General features: G+C 36.4%; 1 protein-coding gene across 1 annotated transcript in view; it reads right to left on the bottom strand.

Moving 5' to 3' along the window:
• Positions 1 to 22,169, bottom strand: part of SLC2A13 (solute carrier family 2 member 13) — a 387,878-nt gene that overhangs the window by 216,350 nt on the left and 149,359 nt on the right. The window contains exon 4 of the mRNA XM_025930431.2: positions 8,050 to 8,158. Coding sequence (XP_025786216.1) covers positions 8,050 to 8,158 — 109 coding nt within the window. The remainder of the gene's footprint in view (positions 1 to 8,049; positions 8,159 to 22,169) is intronic.

Genomic DNA, 22,169 nt, shown 5'->3' with positions numbered 1-22,169 from the left:
AAAGGAAACATTTTAAAAGAACCATGACCAAGTGAGGAGAGCCTAGACAGCTCACTTACTGAGTGGACAACAAATACAAGTGTGGCAAGGAGAATCAACCCCCCCCAATACCATCTGACTATCTCCTATGGCAGTCATTTTGCTGCCTCCTTTCATCTTCAAAGGAACTTTTCTTTTTTTTTTTTTTTTTTTTTTTTTGAATTTTTTTTTTTTCAACGTTTATTTATTTTTGGGACAGAGAGAGAGACAGAGCATGAACGGGGGAGGGGCAGAGAGAGAGGGAGACACAGAATCGGAAACAGGCTCCAGGCTCTGAGCCATCAGCCCAGAGCCCGACGCGGGGCTCGAACCCACGGACCCCGAGATCATGACCTGGCTGAAGTCGGAGGCTCAACCGACTGCGCCACCCAGGCGCCCCCAAAGGAACTTTTCAAGACAGGTGGCAGCATGTTCTTTTAAGGATGAGGGGGAAAAGACCAAAGTTCCCTGGGGATGGGCTAAGTCCTACTATGTATCTCTAGTCCCTAGCAGAGTGCCTTCTACCCACTTGTTTAAAGAATGAAGAAAGAAGTGAACATCTCTACAAGTTTTTAATAGTCTACACCTGGAATTACCCAGACTGGTTACTCTCAAATTTACCTATGATTTGGGGGTGGGGGGGCAAGGTTTCACTTTATGGACACAGCAAGCCTATTTCTTAGGGTACAGCCTTGGATTTCATGTTGTTATTTCAACTTATTAACAGCATCTCGATTTCATCTACTTACCTTTCAGCAAAGCAGTACTCAGAGAAAGGGTAGGCAAAGAACTCATGTTTTTATATTACTGAAGATGTCCTGGGGAACCCAGAATCTTAGTTGTTGATACGTTAACAAACCACGGAGATAAATTTCCATTAATTGCCACAGAACCTTAAAACTCACATCTGATTCAGAAAGCATGCAAAAGGATATGACCATTTTTTGATGTAAACCACAAGTGAGGCCATGTGAGGTATATTAGCTCTGATCACTCAAAAGTCACTGAGGTCTTTTCTCCCTGACTTAAACTTCAGATAAAAAGAACACCCCTAATACTGAAGTGGACAACACTCCTACCGTATCTGTGAGTTACAAGAAAAACACTACTATGATTTCTTTCTATATTCTGAAAACAGAGACATGAATGAAAGAATATTATAACAATTTTCTATCTACAGAGGATGGCTTAAATCCTGGATTAATGGGCATGGGCCAAAGAGGATGCATTAACTGCGGGATGTCCCTGCTTTCCACAAATTCCCTGAATTTACAAAATGCAATACATGCTGAGCAGAAATGAAGCTTGCATGGACCCAGTGCCTCCCATGGGCCTGAACCATACATACTATTTTCATTTAATCATCGTAAAAGTATTATTCTGGATTTCCAGATCACTGAGACTCTGAGAAATTAAAACAGCATGTAGTGCTTACACAGCAAGTGTACCAGGTTTGGATTCAAAGTCAGATCGAACACCAAACGTTGTGTTCATATTTGATACATCACGTTTCTGGCCAGAAAACAAAGGCATGTAAAGAAATTTTAAAAACGTATCAAAAAAAATCACTTATATATGTCCTCTTCATGTTCCAGGTAAAACTAGTCTTTCCATACACAGTGTTCCTAACAACATATTAACGTGGCTTTTATAATGCTGTGTGGTAAGTATTTGTGTCTAATTGCTGGTAGAATAAAGATTTCTCAATGACAAGAATTATGTTTGAAGCTCTATCAATAATATAGGAAATGCTGGTTGAAGGAATAAATGAATACTTTAGTTTTAAGATTCCTATGACGAGACAAAATTATTCATGAATTATATAAAAAACCTCCAAAAAATAATAATATTCAAGGAAATATATTCTCATTTCTTATGAAACTTTTATTACTTACTTTTTGTATGGTTAGTGACTTTTTTTCCACTAAAAATAAATTTGCTATAACCGTGGAAAGACACTAAGAAAGGCCATATCCATATTGTGTGAACTTATTTTTATACATATTTGGAGACACAGCAAGATTTTAAACAGATGCTCTTAATGCCCTGCCCCATATGCTCTTGGCCCCTCTCTGACTGTCCTCTAGTTATGGAAACTCACTCTAGAATCTGACAATTTCTAGTTAAACTGTGTCTCTCTTCTTAGGTCCTGAGAACTCTGGCTCCAGGAGAGATTGCTCAGGGAACCAAATAATGACTGTAGGCATGACACTACCTTGAGGGACTGGGGATGGTGAAGAAGTATTCCTGGAATAGTGCTGAATCACATTCTACACTATTCCTCAGCAGGATTTGAACTCTGCTTACTGAGATCAGCTGAGATGCTTCACTGCATCCCAGACCCTACCACACTTTCCCTGCTCTCTTACTCATGTTTCTTGGTAGCATCCCCCCCAAATCACCTGCATCTAATTCTTGATCTTAGAGCCTGTTTTGGAGAACTCAAACTAAGACAGGTGTGCAACATATACAGAGGGAAATGGAAAGCAAACAGACACACTAGAAAGCCCTTCTGTTTAGAGGGTTTAGAGCTTCTCTGATGAGAATGCTTTGTTTTGCACATTAAGACAGTGACAGTGATCTGTCATGAAAAATGGCCTTAGACTCCAAAGGTGGAAGTTGCATCCTTTCCCTTGTACATGATTTGAGAGGCCAGTGAAGTTCACTCAGCTTGAGCCTACCCTTACATTATGGAAGCCATGTTCTCGCACATCAGGCTTGCTACACAATCTTGGGGCAAAGCACTGTCAACTATAACCAAGATCGTGCTTCTAAAAAAGACATGCTTTGGAAATAAAAGTGTGGTCTTAACAAATAAGGTGCTACGTATCTAGGACAATGACAAGCATTTAACCAATCTTTCAAAAATTATGTCTACCAAATACATTTTCTCTTTTTAGATTAAAACTGATCTCCTGCAGTCTGATAACTTTCCAAACAAGAAAGGTTTAAAGTGTTTCAAATACAAATGTTTTAGCTTCCATTTTTGAAACCCCATTTTTCCTCATCAAATGTACATTAAAGCTCATCTACTTCACTTGACAGGTAATTAGAATGAAGGCAAGTAACTGGCATGCCGAAAGTCCCACTGTGGAGACAGATTTTGAAACTAATTCTCTCCTGATTCCTGGGCCAATATTCTTCCCAACACATTAAACTCATCTTGCAAAGGAGTGAACCCTGAACCTTCACTATTTCTCATCTGTTTAATCACTTTCATCTAATGAACACAACTGACTACAAATACACTCATCCTGAAGCATTTCAATGGGGTAAGCATGTTATCATTCAACAGCTTTTCTGGATTATGTTCAGAGTCCGACTGAGGTGGTGGAGAGAGAAGAATGTTCACATTAGTGAGCAGATGCTTTGGTCCATGCATCCTGCCTGCTGAAGATCTCCGAGAGCAAAACCTCACCTCTGGCTCCGATTTACAACAGGAGAATGCATAAATCCTTATTGTTTTCCTCTTATTTCTTGTCACTTTTATTTGTCTCTACATTTACCACCATCTGCCCATGCCTGCTTGCTGTACCATGTTTCCTGACTGCATGATCATTTTTTATACTAGGAGAGTTTGTTGAGGATAAAATATGAGAATGGAACAGATACAGAAATACTGCCCTTATGAAATTAATGAAAATGATTAACAAATATAAATGCCTCACCCAGTCATCGATTGGGCTGGCTTGTCCAGGAACTCTAGATAAGGGTAGAAAGCAAAGGCTTTACTTAACTGGGTACCAGGAGATTAAAGAATGTAATGAGTTTTATGATTCCTGAGATGGATACACACAATCATTCCACATTCTTTTTTAATCCTTGGATGGTAATGAGTTCCACTAACTTTGATTTCTTACCTTATATTACCCCCAAAGAAGCTTTAAACAGTCAGCTCTGGGCATTTCAGGTGTTCTAAAACTAGAGTGGTTCATGTGATCTGGAGTCAGAAAATCAGGGTTCCACCCTCACTGCTAAAACTTATTAACTGGATGACAATGAATAAGTCATTTAACTTGTTAAGCCCTAGCCTCCTTAGCTACAGAATAAACAGAAGAACTGGCTCTACTTGACAGGATATTTATGAACATGTGGAAAGATCGTGTCTATAAAAATACTTTATAGTGTTACACATGTAACATGGTAAAAACGTTTATTATCATGATCATAATACATAATTATACCATTAGAGGGGCTAGCAGTTTTGTCCTAATTTTTTTCATTTTCTGTGAATATTTAAGTGAGTTAATGCATGCTACAGGAATATCTGGTATTTAATGTTCAGTGAAGGATAGCCCTTAACATTATTACTATAAGGGCATATTTTCCAAAATCCTTTATTATCTCTTGTAAATATGAGAGAAGAAGAGATCACCTGGGGATTAAGGGAATGCAGCTACAGAAGTAAGAATCACTGCCCATTCAATATAAATGCCTATTTCCCACTCCCACTTTGAGTTAGTAGAACAGGGAAGAGTAGGAAGAGAGAAATCTTGGAACCTTAATCTAAAAGAAGAATAGGTTAAAAGTAGAGTACTGGCACAGAGTACCCGAAAGAAATCTATTCTCTCACAATCGTTTTTACCTGAAGCTGACTCAGAAGCTTAAATTTCTGGATTTCCTTCTCCTCTTTACTACTGATCTTCTGTGTAACCTTAAAGTGAGCCATTTAACCACTTGGTGGTCTTCCCAGGTAAAAATCTGTTAACTCCCACCCGTCTAAGATGGACTGATTACATGTTCATAAGAATGTATCAAGATACGGCTTATAAGTTGCTCAAAAGAAGCAACATGCTATCAAACCTTTAAACAGCCAGGTGTTTTCCTTATTTTTCTTACTTCTTCTCCTTCTTTCCCTCCCACATATACACACATTTTGGCTGTAGTAATAACAATGTGGGAAGGGTTCAAGTATCAGTAGTCATCCAGATAAAATTTGTTAGATAGGAAATGGAAATTTTCTTGACTTTATAAGTAGAAGCTTAGAAGAGATCACAATGAGAGTTTCTTAAGAAAGTTTCCTCCACGTTAATCATCATCAACTTCATCTATTACTCCTCTCCTTTTTAACACATGTGGAAATATTTTATTGGTCTGTGAGATATAGTGCAATAATGTCAACACTTTTATATTAGGAAAGCTAGTACTCCATGTACTCTGTTCTTTCTCTACTGTGAAAAGAAAATAATCTATTCAACATGTTTTGAAATTAAGTGATTAAAGTCTTATTAGAAAATTGCTTCTTCTAAGAGTTTAATGTAGTGTCTAAAGTATGTAATGCTTTTAAGAACTCAGAAGCTCACTGTTTGATAGGATAGCAGATAAGGTATAGGTTAGGATATAAATGCGAGTTATACGAATAAGAAATACTTAGACATACACACACACAAAATATTTTTTTTTCATTGGAGAGGATGTGAAAATTAAATATTACGAGAAGAAAATCTATTTCCTTGACTGAGGTAGGATACTAAATAGGTCAAGGAGATAGAAACAAAAATTCTATGAGGGAAAACAGACAAAACTAAACATGGTAAGATATATAATGCAACTGGAAGAATGATTTATCTTTCAGTATCTTTCCATATGATCTTCCTATGAACTTTTCTTGGTGAGAGATAGAATACAAAATACCTCATATTTCAGTTTCACACAAACTTCCAGGTGAAAGACAGACTTTGTAAGAAGATTTCAACTTCTACAGATTATTAGGTTTGGGCTGTGAATACTGAAGAGCACTGCCTACTTTATTTCCCACTTAGCAGAAAAAAGCTGGAAAGAAAAAGTAATGAAATACACATAATGGAATATCCATAAAAACAGAACTCCAAATTAACAAAATGACATTTTTTAAAATAAGAAAAATACGTAATTAATATTTTCTACTAAAAACAAAACATAAACTACTAGATTCCAGTTAAGAAATTATTTTAAATTAGAGGCAACAAAACTTACGATAGTATTTACTGAATCTTAAGAATGGAGAAAGACACACGCACCAATACAGACTAGAAAGAGTAAAGGATAACACACTATAGGAATGACTCCCAGATTAGTCATCTTCCATCCAGATGATGACAGTAGTGCAGTCTGTTATAATGAAAGATTTGCATTAAGTTTTATGGGCTTAAAATATGAATGTTTGAAACTGTGTATTATGAATAACCAGCAGTTATTTATCATAGGCATCTTTCATTTAAGTGTCTAACCCTCTAACCTCCAGACATTAAAATGTCGTATTAATTTCTTCAGGGAGTTGGCCATCTGTTTTGCATCACGTAGAAGCAATCTAAATTGAGCCATCATTTACCTTATTTTATTCTTCCTACTTTCCAGGATTAATACTCAACTGCAAGCAAAAGCTGTTTGACAATGCTACCTCTATTATGTACAGTTTGTGCTAAGCAAAGCACATAATGACTACCATAAATCTTAAGGAATATCAGGATTCTTAGACTCATATCACTTGATCTCACTGTGAAAAGACTGAGTATTTGGAGAAATAAATGCCTTATTAAAATCTGAAAACCCTGGGGTGCCTGGATGGCTCAGCCATTTAAGCATTCTACTCTTGATTTCGGCTCAGGGCATGCTCATGATTCGTGAGTTGGAGCCCTACATGGGGCTCTATTCTGGCAGCACGGAGCTTGCTTGGGATTCTGTCTCCCTCTCTCTCTGCCCCTTCCCCACTATCTCTCTCACTCTCTCTCAAAATAAAATAAACTTTAAAAAATTAAAAACCTTAATCATCATGGTTTACACTAGATATCTGTGAATGGACTATGACAGCCATTTCAACTAGGAACACACTGGCCTCAGCCACTACCCATCAATAAGAGTTGGCTCTGTTGATGATGTTTTATAGGAATACAATAAAGCAGAACAAAAATTTACTTTGTCAAATTTAAATGCCTAGAAAAGGGCAGAACAAACAACAGAAACAGAGAATATATTTTAAGTTGGGTTGATAAAATAGATATTCACATAGGATATCATTGCACTGCATTATTTGAAAGTATGAGCCTCATTACAATTCTGTTCCATCACCACACTTAGGATGGTAGACACAGAACCAGTGTGGTGCACCTCATCCAGAAAACAAACATAATCCCAAGTAACTTCAAAGGAAGATATCAAGAGTCCTAAATACAAATGGTTTACCAAGTAAATTTGAATTTTACATGATTTGCATTTTTTTGGTGAATAATTTTAGCCAATAGGTTGTGGGGGAGAATTTTCCAAGATTTAACAGGTTTTCACCCAACAACTAATTTCTCGGCAAAACTCATGACTTTCCTCTAACCCATGTTGTATTACCTAGGATCTTAAAAGTCTTTTCTCTGGAGGACTGGAATAGTCCTGTCCAGCCCTTATCACAATTTGAAATTCTATATTAAACTGTGAATTTATTCATGTCTACTTTACTCATTCCTGTGTGTCTCGTATAAAATAGGCCATTAAAAAATGTGTTTAATGTTGAATGAATGAAACATGCTACAACCTATTCATCCTGCTCCACCTCCCAAACCCATACAACTTTGGGGATTAATCTGAAACTAGACATTATGAAACTTTTGTGTCTTCCCATTCTGATGGTAATAAACATCTTCTATTAATGTTTTCATCACATTGTATTGTAACTGCTCCCAAAAGAAACAAACTAGTTAATCTGAATGCCCATTAATCCTTGGCAAGGCCAGATGATTCCCTTTTGTTTCACTTTCTAACCAGCATCAAGTAATGGCTTATGAAAATGATACATTCATTAGCTCAGAATATAAGGAAGTACCAGATGATGTACAAGAAGAAATTTATGATATCAAATAAGGCAATAAAATATAACAATATAAATCACCTCCTTCTAAACCACACATTGACAGGATTAAAAATTGCAAAGTATCTTCCAAAAGGAGGATCCTACACAATTAATACAACAAAACACCAAAAGTCCTATTCTTTTTTTTTTTTTTCCATGTAAAATAATTCCTTCACAATTCCTTTTCAGTAAAAAGCCAGGAAAGAAATACATACATGATGGTGTTAATGCCTGAGAGCTGTTGGAACATTTGCAGACCACAACCCACAATTAAAGCTCGGCGAGTTGGGGGATAACTCAGCATTCTGCAGATCACAGGTCCAGCTTTTTTAAAAAAGAAAGAAAAAGAAGGACACATCTATTATTTTCAGCTCCCACAGTCATTGTTCCCATTAGGATTAATTTCCCCAAATCTCTGTGAAGTCAACATAACTGGGCATTATAAAATAGAACGTATATACTTTTACAGAAATCTGGGCACGATGTATTTTCTAAAACAGATTTAGTATATACTTGAGTTTAAGCTGTAAAAGCAACAAGGAACAACTGAAGTTAAAGCAATTTATGGGTTCTAGGAAGACCTACATAATTGGAACTGTCAGAAATTATTCTTCCTTAAATCCCTACAAACTGCATTAACTACTCTTCATTTTTCCACTTTCTTGGCAATTATTATTTAAAAATCCATTCAATGTGGGACTACTTACAAAGTCACTGGCAAATTGCTTTAATCAACCAAAAGAATGGCATTCATTAAAAACAATTAAACAAGGAACAGAATTCATTCCAATTTATCTGACTTAAGTAACAAAATTCTTTCCAACCTATTCAATTAAAGTTAAGAAATTTGGGCAAGGTATCAGACTTGGTTATGGTTTATATGGTGTATACTGTTAATAAATGCTACCCAAAAGATAATAAAAGAAAAAAATTACATAGGGGTATAAATATATATAAATATATTTTTTTCTAGATTTTGAATAGTTCCCTAAGGGGCATTCAGTGATCTTTTTAAAATACAAATGGGCTTTCCAAATGTCACAGATGCGTTGGTCTCTATGTCACAACACTACATCAATTTTGGAAAGCTGCAGATATGAACCACAGAGGTCATATGTAAGATAACTAACCTTATTGACGTCTATGGTCTGGGCATAATTATTAAAACTGCCCTTTCTAGTCCCAGAAGTACTTCAAGCACACCTTTACCTTAGCTTGAAGAGGCATTCTATACAGTGTCCTCATGGGGCCAGGGTTGACTCCCAGGACCTATGGTATTCCCGCTGTTAGAAGAGATGGCCTAGGATCACTGGAATGTTAATTGCTTAATTAGAGGAATTCTTCCTGGAGGCCAAGTTTCATTAGTAAACCCTAAACCAAGTCAAGTTCAAAATCCAAAGAAATTTTACCATTTCAGCAACCTTTAGGAAATCTAATATCCCAGTTCACAAAAATGGAATAAAATATGCTGTTGTCTTGGCAATAAAAGTTAACATGGGACGTTGAGCCAGGGTATTAATTAGAACTGAACATTATCAGAGTGAGAATATTCATCTCTACATGCATGTGATTAAAACCACATGAAAAACTTGATTTACTGCAAATGATTTTGTCCTGAAATGGTAAGACAGGATACGGACAGAGAAGCATTTATGGTCATTCAAAGCTTAATGCAGTGACAACCCCTTTAGAAAGGAGGGTGAAAGTATTTTAATGTCAAATGTTTTAGTTTAAAGTAAAGCAGTTTTAAGCCTAGTGTATCAGAAAAGCTGAAATAGGTAGATTTTCAAAGCTTTACTGTGACAATACTGAAATACATCTGGATCAGTTGACTGAAAGGTAGCAGGTTCGCCTGCAAATTCAGCTATCTGTAAATGAGCCACAACATGAAAAACACACACACAGCATCATAAAATGATACACCAATTTCCATAAATAAAAAAAAATTAAGTGAAAAATATTATCACTTACTTTGTGTACCATGGAAAATTTAAAACAATGACGACAACACAAAAATAAAACCCTTTTTCAGCTTTTAGTACTAAACCTCCACAGATGAGAAACCGGTGTTTTGCAAGGAATCTATTATAATCTGTGGGCAGCTGTGCCTACTTTCACTATTAAACTGTTCCATGATTTGATGGACAGACTAGGTAATAATGATTTTAGGAGACAGAAAAATAAAGAGAAAATTAGGACAAATTAGGATTAAAGTTTGACTTGTATAAATAACAAGATATATACTATTGTATAAATGTCACATATTTATTTCCTAGTTTTTAAAATACTGAGTTTTTTAGCTTTTTCTTGGTTTTGATTTCCTGCTAAAAATAAACAATAGCTGTTCTGTTATTAGAATGGCTTTAATATACAGATAAATTCTGGTCACAGTAGTGCACATCTGATTATGCATAAGTAAAAGGAAATAATTTCCTTTCATTAAAATTATAAACCAGCTTTATTAGGCAGTAAAATTGACTTAAATGCAAACTATCATTAATTTTTGTATCACAGAAGATATGAGGCAGAAGAAAAAGATCAAACATATTAATTGGTTGAATGTTTGTAAGTGAAAATTTAAAATGTCATGCTCTACTTATATTTGATTTTTATAATTAAAAACATTTAGTGTATACAAACATTTTACAATTTTTAAAAAGTTATTTGTCTTTGGACACAAATTCCCACACAATAAAACCTACTGGACTCAAAATATAACATACACTAAAACACCAGATGAAAGAACCAAACATAGGTTCATCTTTTCCTCCATTCTGAACACCTCATACTAATATTCACAATGGCTGTCCAAGTGTGGCAGGTACTCCAGTGGCAAGGATGAAAAGGACAGTCCTACAAGTGTAGCCATTCCTGTTAATGGCTGTCTATGAGCCAAGCCTACAGATGTTTCTCCAGGTGTAATTAAAAATGCACTAGAACTCACTCTGAATAAAATCCAGCTCCTGATTTCCACTTCCACACAAGATGGGAGTGATGGTTACCAGATTTCCCTTCAACTTGAAACCAACTAAAAGTCATGAAAGATGTATTGGACAATAGTTCTCATGATAATGGGTAACAGGCAACAAAGGGTAGTGACCTCTGAGATTCAGGACACAAAAGAAGTGAACCCAACAAAGACTGCCCAAGCTTAATGCCTCAAAAAAAGTTTCCAGGACACAATACAAAGAGGGGAAGCTAGGCAGACCCTGGTGGTCTCCCTGAATTGAAAGGATGCAGCTCAGAATGCAGGGATGCCAAAGCAGCTAGACTTGCCAGAGTGGAGTGCCAGAGTGGAGAGAAATTCACAGAGAGGGGACAATGGAGATCTGCAGTCCCCCTTGGGTATTCCTCCATTGAGTGGGTATGTGTGAGGAAACTACTCAAGGCAGGAGTAAGAGCTGCAGGAAGGGATTAAAGAATTCCACTCCAGGACTTGTTTGTACCAATCAGAGGGAAAGATCTAGAGTGTAAGGAAGAGTAATCAAAAGTACCCAGATTAAACACTGCTTGGGTACCATCCAAAAGAGTTTAAAAATCAAGACCCCCTGCTTCCAAGGAATTGAATAGCATCCGAGAACAAAGTTCAACAGTAAGATAAAATTTATAATGTCTAGCATACAATAAAAAATTATCAGACATGCAAAAAGGCAGGAAAGTACAACCTGTAACAGCAAAGGGACTAATTCATCAGGAGGACATAACAATCCTAAATGTTGAGGCACTTAATAAGAATTTCAAAACATATGAAACAAAAATTGATACAACAGCAAGGGGAAATAGAGAAACCCAAAGTCATACTCAAATATTTCATCATTCTCTTTTCAATAACTCATACAATTAAGTAGGCTTAAAATTTGCAAAGATACAGAAGATTTCAACAACATGATCAACAAACTTGAGCTGACATTTAAACAACATTCTACTGACCAAGAGCAGAATACACATTCTTTCCAACAGTAAATGAATGGTAAATGTCACGGAATACTTAGCAAGATAGATTATATTCTCAGCTCTAAAACCAGTCTTAATTAATTTAAAGGTATTTAAGTCACACAAAGAATGTTCTTGTACCATAAAGAAACTAATACAGAAATCAATAACTGAACTGGAAAATCCCCTCCTTATTGGACACTAAACAATACATTTCCATGGAAAAGAGAAATAAAGGGAAATCAGAAAGTATTTGAGCTGAAAGAATATGAAAACACACCAAATGAAATTTCGTGGAATGCAGCTAATGTAAAACAGAGGAAAATTTACAGCAGTGACCATGGCTTCCACTTTACAAAACCAGGAAAAGAGGGACAAATGAAACCCAAAATAAACAAGATAAAAAGAATAATAAAGAGTAGAAAAGAAATCCAGGAAATAGATAAAAAGACAGTTGAGGGGAAAAAAATCAATGAAACCAAAAGCCAGTTAGTTCTTTGTAATATAAATAATATTGATAAATTTTGAGCCACACTATGGTAGGCTGAATAATAGCCCCTCAAAAGATATACATATGAACTAATCCTTGAAACTTGTTAATGTTACCTTAGATGGCATAAAAGAACTTTGCAGATGTAATTAAGTTAAGGATTCTGACATGGAAAAGGGAGAATCAGGACAGGATGGGAGAAAGCAATGTGGCCATGAACACTGAGACTGGACTGATGCAGCCATAAGCCAAGAAATGCCAGTTCCACCAGAAGCTGCAAAAGCAAAAAACAAATTGTCCCCTTAGAGCCTCTAGAGGGAGCATGACCCTGCCAACACCTTGATTTTAACCTAGTGAAACGAATTTCAAATGTGAGGCCATCAGACAGTGAGAATAAATTTCTACTGTTTTAAGCTACCAAGTTTTAGTGATTTTTTACAACAGCCATAGGAAGATAATACACAGAACAATCAGGAAAAAAGAGAACATACAAGTTGTTATCATGGATCAGAGACGTGTCATCGATACAGATTCTACAGATATTTAAAAAATAATAAAGGGGTATTATGAAAAACTTCACGGCATCAAATTCAACATCTTAGATGTAATAGGCAAATTCTCTCAAAGACAGAATCTTCCAAAGCTAACTCAAAAAATAGCCTGAATATACTATAAGCTTTTTTAAAATAATGAGTTTGCAGTTAAAAACTTTCCTCCAAGTCTCAATGCTTTGACAGAAAATAAAATAGATCAGGGGCACCCAGGTGGCCCAGTCAGTTAAGTGTCCAACTCCCGTTTTCAGCTCAGGTCATGATCTCACGAATTTGTGAGACCAAGCCCCATGCTGGGCTCTGCGCTTACAGTGCAGAACTGGCTTGGGATTCTCTCTCTTCCTTTCGTTCTCTCCCCCTCCTCCACTCTCTCTTAAAAACACATTAATTTTTTTTTTTTTTTTTTTTTTACAAAAGAAAGCAGATTAGCAGTTGCTTGTACAGGGAACAGTTAAAAAGGAGCACAAAAGAAAGTTTTGAAGGAGCAAGGACATGGTCACCATCATGACAGTGGTAAGGGTTTCACAGTGTACACATTTGTCAAAATGTACCAACATATAAACCTTAACTATGTACCATTTATTATATGTAAATTATACCTCACTGGATATACTAAAACATAACACACACAAACACACACACACACACCTTTACAGATAAATAAACTATGTTAACAGGGCTGACACAGTGAAATGATTGGGAAGGAGAAAATTCAAACATTCGAAGACCATAACCTTTGCTGAAATAAGGGCACAAGGGAGTTATTAATTAGATGCAACAACAATATTTGATTAAACTGGACTGATGCAATCAGCTGCAAGATTACCAAGTGAGAACTGTCGAGGATGCAGGACCCTTGGAATCTCTTCAAGATTTTCCTTGCTCTTCTTCTTCCCTTTCCTTTTGTTTTTGTTTGTGGATTTTGCCATGTACTAAAGAAAACTTAAAGAAGAAGTAGAACACATGATGACTAATGAATTCCAAGATGCAAACTGTAGGCGGCTTCTCCACTGCTGAGTCTTCACAGACTAAATTATTTGTCAAAGGGAAGATGCTCTGTGGAGACAAGCAGGGCCCTCAGTGGGAGCAAAAGAATCACTGCTCGGCTTCAGATAGCACCCTCCCTGCTCCCCAATTTGGGGCTCCATGACTGGGCTGCAAACAAGCTCAGTAAGAACCCAACACCACAGTCCTCTCCTGATACAACTAGAGGATGCAGTTCTCACGCTCCACAGGCCTTCGGGAAGGGAGGACATGTGCCAACCACAGTGACACCAACAGATCAATGAGGATTTCAAGGCATCTGCTCAAATCCCAATGGGTTTTCTAGTATTTCAATAGCTCTTCATGTCTTATGAACCAATTTTCATCATCAGAAGAGCCATAAGTAGGTGAGAGCATTTGGTGTTAATGAGCAAAGGAAGCACAAAGGGATCACGTGATTTCCGAAGGTGACAAACCAGTAAGCATGTAGAGCTAGGAGTTGAGCTACCTTCTTGTTCATCCATAAATGACAGGAAGTTTTATATGCATACTTAAGCTGATTTTCCTTAGCATAAAAAAATCAACAATTGTGAACAGTATAACAAAACAGAACTGAAGCACTTTGAAGCTGCAGTAATAAACATGGTCTGTGCTCAAGACTCTAATCCCTCAACCTCCTCTCTTTCTTTTTCATAGCCTCACTTGCCACAGTCTCAAGCCTTAACTCCAGAGTTAACTGGTTTCAGAACATTCATTTTACTCTACTCCCTCCACCATTCCCATCTCCAGGGAGGTGAGCATCATTTGCAAATAATTAGGAAAATGGACACACTTGTTTCATGATAAATTCAGTGTGTCTGTGAAGCAGGCCCTCCATGCTGCTGGGGAAGTCTTTCATTCATCTCTAGTTGGGTCCAAGTTATAGTTTCACAACATGAATTTCAAAAGGTCTTCTTCCTTGGACTTCCACTGTTCCCTCCTGCCTCTGTGACCAAATGCTCCTAGCCTACATAACATGCGTGAAGCACATTCTGTGAGCCTACTCTGTGCTAGGTACAGGAACACCAGGAGTCTCAGAGGAGCTCCTAATATCGGGGTGGGGAGGGAGTCACCAACAGAAATAAAATAAGTTACTCCACAATAGCTTAAGTGCTCTAACGTAGAGGTACATATAAAGTAAGGATTCAGGCCTAGGGAAGGACCCAGAAAAGGCATGCCAGCTCAAGTACATATAAAACAGAGGTCATCATTTCTCACCTCAAACTTGTTCTTTACCTTATGTGCTATTAATGAAGATTAAAAACTTGGCACTTGGCTATTCATTCCCTCTTCCTACTTTCCATAGCCAACAAGTTGCTAAATTCTAATGAAAATGAATGTATGTGTGCCTTTTTTCTTTCCACAAAACATCAGAAATTTTTCTTTGGTTTTTGTTATCTGTGCTGTCTGTGGCTCCCCAGCTCTCTGCTGCCCCAGCTGGACTCTCAGCCAGCTCATAGGTGAGACAGCACAGGGCAGAGGATGGCAGTGAATCCACAGACCAGGGCTGAAATTACAACTCCACTGCTTGGCCACTGGGAGCTTTTCAGCAGGTTACTCAACCTCACTAAGCCTCTATCTTCTCTTCAGCTATGTGGGTATAGTAGTGGCACTGGCCATTATCAGCATTAGAGATAATAAACTTCCTGGCATACAGTAGGTGTTAATTTTATATGTCAACTTGACTGGGTCACAGAGTGACCAGATATTTACTTAAACAATATTTCTGGGTGTTTCTATGAGGGTGTTTCTGAATAAGATGAACATCTGAATGGGTACACTGAGGAAAGCACACTGCCCTCCCCAATGTGGGAGGGCATCATCCAATCCACTGAGGGTCTAAATAGAACAAAAAGACAAAAAGAGAACAGAGTCTGTTCTCTCAGTCCACCTATTTGAGTTGGCACATTGATCTTCTGCCCTCAGGCGGGGACTTACACCATCACTCTCCTGGGTCTGCAGCTTGCAGTGGGCAGATGATGATACCTTCTCAGCCTCCATAACCATGTGAGGTCCATTCCTTATAATAAATCAATCTTCCTCCCCGCACTCTCCCCTCCCCCACAGTTCTCCTATTGGTACTGTTTTTTGAAGAACACTAACACTGACTAAGAAATACATTCTGTATTCAGTGACAAAGCCATATATATGGTCTCCACTGGATCAGTTCAGCCTCTCCACACTGCCATCACCCTAACGCATACCACCGATCACTTACTTCACTTACCTGCTCAAAATCTTCTGTAACAGACCCACTAGGGCCTATCTGATAAAGGGCACACACCTGTCCCAGACTATCTTTCTAGATTTATCTCACAATACTTCTTCTCTAATACGCTATATACTTCAACAATCTTGGGGTAACCTGTTTTACAGAAAGAAGCCTCATATTTTTACATCTCTGTCTCTTACAATGTTCCTGTTCTATGAGGTCACCCCTGTTCCCAAAAGAGGATATTCTGTCATCTGAATCATGCTGTCAGTTTTATACCTCTCTTATGCTCTCACTGCTGGCTAATTTGTTTTGCAGGGTAGGTAGCTGATGTTTCTTCCACACTGAATTACATGGGGTGGGGTGAATGGCTCAGGTTTCATCTCTACTTTATCATTTTCCTTCCCACTGTACTTAGCCTAAGGTCATGCAAACAGAAAAAATTTAATAAATATATGTTTAATGAATATGAGGGAAAAGGAGGGAAGGGAAGGAAGGAGAAAGAACCAGAGCAAATAATGGTAATTGAGAACTCAAGAATAAAGCAATCTGAATACACTGCGAGTTGCTAAACAATGTTGTGATTAATTATAAACCATCACTAAGATCCTGAGCATATCTATGCTGTTTTCCTCTTCAATATGCGGCAGATGATGTTTGTGATTACAAGCTGGTGCTTGGCACATGTTTTGTTTGGAAGAATGGACTGCTGCTACTGATAAATTCAACCCCATGTGGCTCAATCATTCCTTCACAGTCTGGCATTTATGCCAATACATTCTGAGATCCTTATAAGGCAATCAATTTGCCAAGATGTTGTGTTGGGCTAGTTGTCTATAGATGCGTGCTTATGAGCTGATCATGGTACATTAAGGCCTATATGCAATGACTGCGTTAATCCAGTCATTATTATTCTAGGTTGCTAAAGCAAAGACTTTTTTCCTATTTATAAGAGGAGATGATAATGGGGCTTTATACTACTAAAATCCTGGTTTTCCCCCAAAACTTTGGCTTTATCTTAATTCTAAAATATTTCTTTCATTAAAGGTATCTACATAAATGATGGCAATCATAAAACGCACCATCTAGCCCAGCAATTCTCAAACAAGACCTCTGAAGTTCCTAACAGCCATGGGAATATGGTATGTTGCTGAGGAAAAAAATATTAAAAATTACTACATTAGACAGTCTTTCTTGAGCTAAGGGAGATATCCTTTTTTAAAAATAAGTGAACAGTTTTCTTAAACTATATTCTTAACAATACTGTCTTTGGACAAAGCAATTTTTAAGTGAAAGAATATATATACTCTTAACCTAATGGTCTTTTGCAGTATTTTCATAACAAGTTGTCATTCTTAGTGATATAAAAAGTCTCTCACCTACCCAAATTTTCTATTACACACTAAGATCTAGGACTATGTATAACTTGCATCTACTGAAGGATTCTGCAACCATAAGTAATGCTGGATAGCACAGGGACCAAGAGTCTCCAAATCAGGGAGTCAAATCAGCTAGATCTGAATGTAGCTTAGCTTTGTTGAAGCTGTGTGACCTTGGGCAGGTTCCTTACTCTCTCTGAGCCTCACATGCCACATATATGATAACATGTACTTCACAGTTATATGGTGATGATTAAAAGTGGTAATGCATGTGAAGTACTGCACCAAAACTCAAATAATGAAGCTATTATTTCATTTATCAGCTCTCTAGAATTTCTCCATAGATGAATAGAAGTAGAAAGTTTTAAATGAAAAATTGTTGATAAATCACATGGGTTTTCTTTCTAGATAAACAAATACAGTATCTTTACTTTTAAGATTCCACAAAAATACAATTCAAAGAGCTCCATTAACATAAAAAAATAAATGATACACTTATAATTTCTATTTTTTTATTATAAACAGAACATTCCTATACAGATTACTAATAAACCACTAGGTGATAAATCAATAATACCTATGCCACAGGCACTTATAATGAATGGCAGTTCTATCAAATTCAATGGCATATGCTGCCAAACTATTCATACAACCACAGAAAAATTAGAATTATCCCATTGCCTGTCTTCATTTTAGATCATGTGTAGACTCCTGAGAATTTAAATATTCCTATATCTCTATTACATCAGAACATTTTTTAAGATATATAAAGGATAACTCTAAACAGTAATACTTTCCTTGGTTTAAAAAGTGTGTATTCATATGGATATTTAAATTTTATATGAATATTTTAATAATATTCTATTAGCATTTTTCTGTTTTTAAATTTAAGCATTCAACAAATAAGTACCACTGAGAATAAAGATGAAAATCTAATCAGGATTCATGCATTTTTTAGTGTTCTTTCTTTTTCTATTTGGTTTTATACCTGATAGTTACCATGAATGGAGATACCAAAAAGATAAAAATCAGGCCGAATTAAATAGCTCATAATTTTACAGTAGGGCAGAATGTTGAAAAATTACAAATGTCCTGCCAGATCCTGGAAGCATAATTGTTGCAAATATAGGTGGTACCTTGAAATATAACATCTTAAAGAAAATAGACCGATTTCTGTCAGCATGGATTTCAAAAACTCATCATTATTCCAAAAATAGCCAAGAACTAGATTTAAAAATGAACCAAACATATGAGGCTGTAAATGTATTCGCTAATTCTAAAGTAGTTCTCCTGCCCCACACTCTTATCTCTTTGCCCACTCTCCAATTACCACCAGCAGCAACAACAAAAAAAAGGCGATGGGAAGGAGAGATCTTGGTCTCCTATGTGTTTAAAAAAATCCACGTTAGTCATAAAATATAGAATAAGAAATAAAGATATTCTATAAAAAGAATTTAGTACTAAGTTCGCCAAAATAGGGTAGGAAGTAGAGTATTGGGTTCACGGAAATGAAGAGCTGATTCAAAATATGGATTTTTCCAAGACTCACATCTTTCACTTATAAAGGTTTAACTCCAAAAATAAATAACACTTATGGCAGAATGTAAATGCTGTGGAAAAAGGGAACAGGATAATAACTGCATCTTCCATTTGTTCAGATACACTAAGACATGTGAGATTTAAAATGTCTGTACTAAGCCATGAACACAACACACAAAGCTTGCAAGGGAGCTCTATAAACATTGGTCGCTGAATCCAAGAGAGCTGGTGCACTGGACCCTGGAGGCCACAGGGTGGAAGAGGGATTCAAGAATCTATTTGGCTCAGGGCTGCAATCCAAAAGTATCCTACATCAGCATATAAATAAAATCTCACTTAGGGCTGCTTTATACACTGGCTCTCTTGGCAATTAAGGTCTTTCCAAAAAAGTTTTGTGTGGCTGCTGAGCTTGCTTTGAGTTAACAAAAAAACACCAGTCACTTCGGAAGACCTTAGCAGAAAGGTTGACCTACACAGCAAGGATGAACAAAAGCCTGGATTTTTAATGAATGAAAAACAACAACAACAACAACAACAAAAAACTTCATTAGATATGTCCTTTAGTCTTCTTGTTTTAATCTACAAAATTCAGAAGAAAATATACATCAATAAAATGTATAACACAAATGACAAAATATAATCACTGTATTTCCCAATCAAATACAACTTAATAGGAAGACCGGTTAACTGGCATAAACATTGCTTCATTTATTCTAGAAAGATGTGCTAGGAACAACACAGTACCAAAACAATCTCTTTTCTTTTGCCCAAAATATTTTATGGCCTAAAGCGGCTAACTAAATACCCCAACCTCAGATCAATACCTAAAATAAATACTGAAAAGGAAATTTATGTCCATTAACAAGCTGGTACATTAATTTTAATTTAAAAAAAAGCTATTGGATTTCCATACAGAATTGATCACTTTTACTGAAGATAAAATTTTAAGCTTTTACTTTTAAAGGCTCATCTTGTTACTCATAGCAAATCTGAAAAAGAACAAAATGAGGTAACCTGGAAAGGTAGGAGAGATTGATAAATGTGAGTAAGTTCAAATAACTTCCAAAAACTACTCATAAATCTGGCTCAGAATAGCATATCTTCTAACTTATCAGAAATAAAAATATGACATCTAAAAGCTAAGGCATCTGGAGAAATGTCTTTCAAATTCTCCTTGCCTGGTCGTTATATGCAGTAGGTAATACATAGAAGAAGCATTAAAAGCTCTCTTGTGTCTGGTTGTGACAAATTTTCACAAATATCTACTTATAGGTCCAGTGATACATAAGCATGGGACTCAGCTGTGTAAAAGACGTGGTTTACGTTGATTCATGCATTATAAAGATCAGTTCGGAAGATCAGTGACCTTTTTTATGGCAAAGTGCAATTTTCAGAGTTTCTGGCTCATTATGAGGGTAATTTCCTTTAGGATCACAATTTTAATTTAAGATAAACCTGAAGGATAGCATTACACCTAGAACACAACTCATCACTCAATGAAACCGAGTAAAATACTACTACATCAAAAGGAAAGCAAAGGAAAAGGAAAACTCTCAATGAACATTTAGAAACATTAATATTATTTTACTAACTTGAGGCACAGAGCATATCCCTGAGCCCACAGATTTAAATAAAACTTGGGACATGAGAGATCTGCTAGAATAACACAACGCCTGTGGGAACTGGGCTTGCCTGTATACTATGAGGGTGTTAACATGTTCCTTTTTCTCTTATGCGCACGTACATACACACACGTGTATATATCTATAAAATATATATGTGTACATATGTATATATGTATACATACACACACACACAGAGAAAAAAGATGTTTTATAGTTACAATGATCACCATTATAGAATCTCATTATTTGCAGACCTTTAGTTGCTCATCCCCCTTTCTGACCTCTTCTCCACGCCTACTTGGATGGAGAAAATGAGATATCGTTGAAGATATGTTTTTTTCTAACTGCTACAATAATTCTGTTCCTACTTCCATGTTTCTATGTAATGCATAGGCACATACCTACAAATCTAAGAGTTCTGAAAAACTGTCGCAGAATTTCAACAGAAAACAATTGTTAGAGGAAATGGAGAAGTGAATTCCGTATGTCCCACTCAAGAAATTGTATGGCAGGAACCAGAAAAATACCGGTATAGTAGACCACTATTTGCATTCAGTGCCTGCGAGTCTGAGAACAGCACTCCAACTAATCATCCCTAAGCAATTTCACTCAATCTATGTTCACAACCAGACACAAGAGAGCTTTTAATGCTTCTTCTATGTATTACCCTACTGCATATAACGACCAGACAAGGAGAATTTGAAAAACATTTCTCCAGATGCCTTAGCTTTTAGATGTCTGTGGGTATCTAACCTTATTTCCTTGGCATCTTTGGTTTTAATTTGTGATTGTTTTTCATTAGGCAGATTCTCCTACTTTTCTAACATGACACAAACCGTAATTTTACTTGATATGGTTTGAAATGCTCTTCTAGATAAATATGGCTCTCTAGGGATGAGGTCAGTATTTGAAAATCTACATATGGCTGTTTTATTTTGAGGCATGTCTGCAGTTACCATATGGTCAATGGCAATCTGTGAAGGGAGTCAGGATGTGTCTATTTAAAATACTGACTGAAACTTGAGTTTCTCCTTAGAAATGCTTTCATCCATCTACTTTTTTCTGAATGCTGAAGGTTAGTCTTTTAAAAATGCAATCTGCCCGCTGTACTGCAAAATTCAATTACAAAATAAAATTCGTTTCTACATATTTTCGGGTATGCATATATAAAAAGCACACTGAGATGTGGAAATGGTTCTAATCCTGCTACTCAACTTGTTCATTTCTTAGACTATATTCTAGTATGGCTCACGATCATCTGAATGTACAATTTAAATAGAAGTGAAGCAGTGTGTAGCTGCATGCTTCTCAGGGATGTCCTAGAACATCCTGTCCTTTGAGGTCCCTTAAAACATCAAGATTCTATGACTCTGTTGAATGAAACTAATTTAGCAACGTTTACGTTAAAAATATATGGCTCTTTATGTGAAATATAGCCATGATGTAACTGTTATGTAGGAGTATAAACAAATGTTCTATTTGAGTGAAGAATATAGCTTTTATAAATTATTCCCATTCATTATTCAAGTTACTATAAATGTTATAGGAAAATAGTGAAAAACCATTTTTCCAGCACTTTTCTA

The sequence above is a fragment of the Puma concolor genome, chromosome B4, assembly GCF_028749965.1.
Source record: "Puma concolor isolate L17-30 chromosome B4, mPumCon1.1.hap2, whole genome shotgun sequence".
Taxonomy (NCBI): domain Eukaryota; kingdom Metazoa; phylum Chordata; class Mammalia; order Carnivora; family Felidae; genus Puma; species Puma concolor.
This window is presented reverse-complemented; position numbering and strand designations above follow the sequence as displayed.